Source organism: Nelumbo lutea, chromosome 4, assembly GCF_056320005.1.
Source record: "Nelumbo lutea isolate HS-2025 chromosome 4, American lotus-T2T, whole genome shotgun sequence".
In the NCBI taxonomy this organism is placed as follows: domain Eukaryota; kingdom Viridiplantae; phylum Streptophyta; class Magnoliopsida; order Proteales; family Nelumbonaceae; genus Nelumbo; species Nelumbo lutea.
Window position 1 is genome coordinate 92,101,179 of NC_142687.1, and position 6,180 is coordinate 92,107,358.

The 6,180-nt window shown below is 40.6% G+C and overlaps 1 protein-coding gene across 2 annotated transcripts; it reads left to right on the plus strand.

The window, feature by feature from the left end:
- The first annotated feature begins 2,397 nt into the window (after nucleotides 1–2,397).
- Nucleotides 2,398–5,942, plus strand: LOC148861801 (stem-specific protein TSJT1-like). Of its 2 annotated transcripts, none has more exons than XM_088983136.1 (5): nucleotides 2,398–2,867; nucleotides 4,382–4,622; nucleotides 4,708–4,828; nucleotides 5,236–5,345; nucleotides 5,608–5,942. In XM_088983136.1, exons 1-5 carry the CDS (start codon nucleotides 2,665–2,667, stop codon nucleotides 5,641–5,643), a joined length of 711 nt encoding a protein of 236 aa, XP_088839262.1. In that variant the 5' UTR covers nucleotides 2,398–2,664; the 3' UTR covers nucleotides 5,644–5,942. The 2 variants fall into 2 exon arrangements, 1 of the variants encoding a protein (XP_088839262.1); XR_016112607.1 differs by having other exon boundaries at nucleotides 2,580–2,867; nucleotides 4,708–4,974; nucleotides 5,053–5,345.
- Nucleotides 5,943–6,180: the final 238 nt, after the last annotated feature.

Here is a 6,180-nt window from a genome sequence, read left to right on the forward strand (position 1 = left end):
GCAAAATGGGTCCATATTATTGCCCACACGTGTACAAGTAGTTGTCTATATCAATGATGGGGTTACATATGGGACAGTTGATCCCCGATCCTAATCGCGGTCATGATGGACGTTGGGGACGGGAGTCGATCGGGGTGGGGCCTAGGGGTGTATTCGATTTATTCCGATTTGCCGAATACTTGCAAATTATTTGAGTGGCTCGTGGGCTTAATTAACTATTTATTGAAGTATTATTTTTTAAGGAGAATGATTAATCAGTGCAGATCAGAATTTTATAGCTCCGAAGTACAGGGAGAATGCATCCTGACCGTGAATTGATATCAAATTCACGGACAGGTTTCACGGACAGGATGTGATTTATAAGGGGGCTGGAATTCAAAATTCTGCATCGGATGTTTCCTTACTTCTCTGTATTTTTTCAGGGGCTCCACTTAGTAAAAACAAATAAAATTATTTGATAATGTTTGGTATAAATAATTGTTAAGGTATTAACTAATAAGCATAAAATAAGTATGTAACGTACCGGGGGTAAGGCACCATGTTCCCCTCCGACACGAATACCCGATATTTTAATTTGTAGTTCGTCTCTCCAGGCATACTGGTACTGTAGACTGTAGTAGGTTCAGGTTACCACGTACCGTCAGAAAGATTACACGCAAAACTTGGTTCCACCCACAGTTTTGCGATTTTGTAAGGCTACCCACTTGGACCCGTCTGTAATTTCTTCTTTCTTGCTATAATATATATAAAATAATATAATATAGCTGCTTTTGGACTTGTGTGCATCTCTATTGTACTACAGCAAAATGGAGCGCAAATGCGCAGGTTAGGGAGGAAAAATAATATATTGTATTCTGTATGCGCATGCACGGACGTAAGGAAATTCAGACCCAATATTGTCTCAACAAGCCATTATAGTTGAACATCTGTTCACAGGCCGGGTTTGGGCCGGCCCGGGCTTTACCTCTTTATAAAGAAGAAATGATTAGATCTGAGCCTAACCTTGACCCCATATAAAGCTTGAAACCCAATCTGGATAGATATTTTGTAATATATTATTTATATATTAAATATTATATAATACATTTTTGCTATTAATATTATTATTACATAATACTATATTTTTTATTATGTATATATTATAAAGTCGACTTGAACTCAAGCCAAACTTATTTGGAAAAGTCTAAGCCCGACCTGATAAATAATTGGGCCCAATTTTGGAGCCTGAACTCTAGCCAAGGGTTTAAAATTTGTTTAAGTTTGACATAAAACGGATCGGTCAGGGCCAGCCCATCGGATTATCCGACCCATAACCAAGCCACTTAACAGAGATGTTTCAAATGTGCGACCGAGCGGATTGTTGGGAGCGTGCTGTTGGTAGCAGATGCATATCTGGATGCAAGGGGAAGTGATCAGACAATCAGACCTAGCCCCATAATAGTTGGTCCCACTGCTCCTAGCAGATCGGGTAGATCCGCATTGCACCCACTACCTGATTTGATTAGTTTTTTTGGAATTTAAGTGGATCCTTTGGGTGGCGGAGAGACCTCCTAGATGGGTGACTGTTTGAACATTCGATTCGTTTGGGATTTCCAGCACTGCCACGTGGGACATCTTAGCCGCTGGCATGTGGGTCCAGGGCCAATAATATACTAAACATTTTTCCACGTGTAGGAATCCGAGAACACCCTAATTCAACGGGTCCCACACCTCTCCAATCAGATGGAATGACTATAAAATTCTATGATGGTTCGGATGTGACAGAATGGGCATTTACCCTATTTAATAAAGCGGCACACCCCTAATACTATAGGTCAGAAATGATTGTTTTAAAAGACGAAAATACCCCCATATACTAATAAGTAACAACCCATGGGAGTTGCAACTTCCAACAATCGACAAAGCTGGACCCTTGATCTCATGGACTGGATAAGATCACCGTCCAACTCCTGAATCCTCTCGTATTCCAATCTGACGGTTCCTTATTGGCTTATCTCCATATCCCATGGCCGTCCCGTCAGGTCGTTTTGGTCAAAAGATCGGGTTGACTCATGAGACCATGTGCTCCAGATTCCAGATGCCTCGCCAATAATCATTGTCTGCCTAAATCCTCGTGTGTAGCACGCGTGTGTCACTCAGCACCATTTCATCAAGTTGACTTGCAGACAACTCACTTTGATGCAACTTGACGTTGAATCTAACGGAGGTGGCTTTCGTGTCACCCTTCATTGATGATGGACTATGTTCATCTTTCCTGTTCGCGATCCACGGTAGGATTCCTAAATATCTATGTAAAAATTCTCTCCGTCTTTCTTTTTCGGTAATACAAGAAAGATGTATAAAGAATTCTAAAAAAATCCCTAAAAGTATCGAGGCTACAGCTTGACACACAAGGCCGGAGGCCCCGGTAGCTCCGTAGGTCGAGCGGATGTGGGGCCACCCCTGTCCTTTTCGTTTTACACTCGAGAATCATCTCCTGTTTGTGGGCCGCACTCCACATGCCCTCGTCCTTTGTCGGTGCAAATGGACATTAATACCCTCGTGACCTTGCTAAGTTGCTATAAATGGAAGCTCCTCTTTTCTTGTCCAATCTCATTCCCGTGTCTCAGCTCTTTGCATTTCTAGAGAGAGAGAGAGAGAGTTGGTTGAGAGGAGGAAAAAACCATGTTGGGTGTGTTCAGCAGCGCTATCGTGACGCCACCTGAAGAACTGGTGGCTGCCGGATGCCGGACGCCATCGCCGAAGATATCCTCGACGGCGTTAGTGAATCGGTTCCTCGAGAGTAACACCTCCGCCGTGTCGCTACAGATCGGGGACCATGTTCATTTGGCGTACACACACCAAAACGAGTCGGCGTTACAGCCCAGGTAAAAATCCAGAGACTAACGCCTCTCGAAACGGCCGTTCCACATCGTCGGACCTCAAATTCCGGCGGGCGGTCTAAGAATCTGGTGAAAATTTAATTTGTTTTTTAACCCCGATGATCAGTAGTCAGTACGCCAAAAATCAGCACGATTGAATGATTTCAACGTCTGATCAATTTCAGGAAAGTTGGTCGAAGAACGTACAGTGGTCAGATGCTCTGGATCAGTCGATCGTGTTGATGCGTAGGACAGTAGAATATCGGTGTTTTTTAACCCCGATATGCCGATCAGTTAATCATAATCGCTTAAAACCTTCCAAGTCTTTTGGACAGTAGGAAACAATCTAGGCGGTAATGATCTTACAAACAATATTCCGTTTTGACGCTAGAGATGTCCTAGTTTCAGGGACGTGCAGCATGAGCCATAAACGAGAGTGAGAGGATCGGCGATCACACTCGCGCGAGTCCTACAGGCCTTCATCCATCCATGTGTGTTATCTATAATTGACGGCTAGATGCCTAGTAGAATATGGGACCCACTTTACATCATTGGCATATGGCTGGCCCCACTTGATGAGTGCCAGCCGGCAACCGACAACCCTGACAGAACACTCTTCTCTTGTTTGTAAGGCCACATTTTGTCATTTTGTCTAGTCTAGTGAACTACTTGTTGAATTATATGGCTTCAATTCGGTCCTGATTCGTGTCCAAGTAGATCCGGCCCAGATCCGACCACAAATGGGCAGTGGATCCGACTCTTGTTCCGGATCAGGCAGGCACACTAATGCCCTGTTTGTTTTCACTTAACTGGTTAAGTGAGTTTATCCAAACAACGGGACAAGTATTATGGGCAGAAATTATGTAAATAGCTTCGATGCTGGTATGCGTGTGCATTTTCACTTATCTGCTTAAAGAGAGAGAGGCAAGAGGGGATTAGTGTTTTGAATAAGTGATACTCTTTAAAATTTGTTTATTAAACTTAATACAGCCGCATAAGAATGCAAGAATGATTAATTATCTGATTAACCAATTTATCATACTAATAAATAAACAAAACATAAATATTAAAGAATTTTTTTTTGAGATATGTCCCTTAAAAATACCCGATCTTCCATTGCCTCCTTTAACACGTCTTTCTGTGTCGTCTTTATAAATTATGCCACGGTCTTTTTCTGTTTGGTTTGTAATAGGTGTAACTGTAAAAATGAAAGTAAGAAACCCATTTTGGGTTAATTTTGAAAAACTCCAAATGGAGTTTTTAGTATTTTTCTCATACTCGTATAGAAAGATTTAGAAGGACATGAATTACTCAGATTTTCATACAAAAGCTCAATGCATCTTTTAATTATTAAAACTTTTAGAATATCTTTTTAAAAAAATTTACTAAACGGCCCAAAAGTACTTTTGTACAGTTGCAAAAATATTTATTGAGTAAACCTCAAATATCAAAATGATATTTGATACAGTTGCAAAAATATCATTTTATTTATTTTTTCTCTTTTTGATGAATGAGTGCAGATCATTTGCTGTAAAGGATGAGATATTTTGCATGTTTGAGGGAGTGCTGAATAATTTGGGGAGCCTGAGGCAACAGTATGGGCTTGCAAAGTCTGCAAATGAGGTAGTACTAGTGATGGAGGCCTACAAGGCCCTACGAGACCGGGCCCCATATCCACCAAGTCATGTGGTGGGCCATCTCATCGGAAACTTTGCATTCGTCCTGTTTGACAAGTCGACATCCACATTATTTGTTGCTTCGGTGAGTAGTCATCATCTAGTCATCATCATCATCATTTACCATCTCTACGAACAATTTGGCTAAACACAATGATATAATGTAACAGGATCAATTTGGTAAGGTGCCTCTATATTGGGGAATCACTGCAGATGGATACGTTGCCTTTGCAGATGACGCCAATTTACTCAAAGGTGCATGTGGCAAGTCTCTTGCATCATTCCCTCAGGGTAATCATCTTCATCCCTACTCTTTAATCTTTATGTTACATTGGCCTATTTGGAAAGAGTTCGGATCTACTGACTACATACAATACATTGCTGGTTATATTCATCCATCCGCACATTTGGAACATCTCTTCTATTTTATATGACAGGTATTGAATAATTTGCAGGCATGAACATTCAATCATACATTGAGAACATCTTCTCATGAATTTAAAATACGTGTACAGGAGATATTCTCAATGTGCAATTAGATTCCGTGCTTGCAGAGTTTTTGCTTTCAAAAACATGTCAAGGGCACCAGTGCTTCATCTAGAGGAATCTATTATCGGAGCCTTGCTTTTTCTTTTCTTTTTTTGATTGGATTTCTTGTTTCTCTAATTCTGATTGTTTTTGCCATGAACGAATTACAGGATGCTTCTACTCTACCGCACTGGGAGAGATCAGAAGCTTTGAGAACCCGAAGAACAAGATCACTGCCATCCCAGCTGCGGAGGAAGAGATTTGGGGTGCCAAATTCATGGTGAGAAATATAAAAAACAAAACGCAATCTTTTAGGCTGTGTTTGACTTGAAGGAAAAGGTAGAAAAAGGAAAGCGAATGTAGGAAAACCTTAACAAATCTTGTATAGGTTTCATATCTTTCCCTTCTTTTCCCTACTTTTTCCTTTAAATCAAACATAACCTTAGTTAATTTTACTAGATTAATGAATATTAGATACAATGCACCAAAATTGTTCTCATTTTCTTCTACTAATGTCAAGAATCCTTTGGGTAATGTTGCAGGTGGAAGGTTCAACAGTTATTGCAGCAATGAAGTAGAAATTTGTCATTTTTCAACCAATGCACAGGGCTTTGAAGGGGGAGGGGTGGTTTGCATAAGCTTGTTAATACAAGCGTGTAGTGGTTTTAATGTAAATACCCAAGTGAGAGTTGGTGAGGAAGTTGGAAGAGTAGCTGAAGAAAAGTCATGAATGCAACAAGTGGCAACCACATTAATTTGTAAGGAATGGATGGATGTATGTATGAGTGTTGTTATCTTGGAGCTAATCCTTGACTTATCTTTCCTAGTTGTTATGCTCTCTCTACTCATAATAAACTCTTTAATTAGTAACTGGTAAGCCTAACTAGTCTTACTGTTTAGCTTTGTTCTTATTACTGATGTTTCTGGGTTTAAGAATACACTAGAAATGCTCCGCCCGGAGATGGACCTTTTGGACCTCTAGGGAGGTGTTCTGTACTGTGGAATATTCTGTGGATTGCTTGGTTCTGAAATAATGCATACCCCTTTTAGAAGGTGTTGGACAATATGGTTAACTAGTTTGGGTTTTAATTACAACGCATTGCTGGCCACGTTCA

Bases quoted from the DNA above. Each gene is read 5' to 3' on its own strand.
- LOC148861801 (XM_088983136.1), top strand. From the start codon at position 2,665: ATGTTGGGTGTGTTCAGCAGCGCTATCGTGACGCCACCTGAAGAACTG. The intron at 4,829-5,235 runs GTAATCATCTTC...AACGAATTACAG, and splicing joins TCTTGCATCATTCCCTCAGG to GATGCTTCTACTCTACCGCA. The intron at 5,346-5,607 runs GTGAGAAATATA...GTAATGTTGCAG, and splicing joins TTTGGGGTGCCAAATTCATG to GTGGAAGGTTCAACAGTTAT.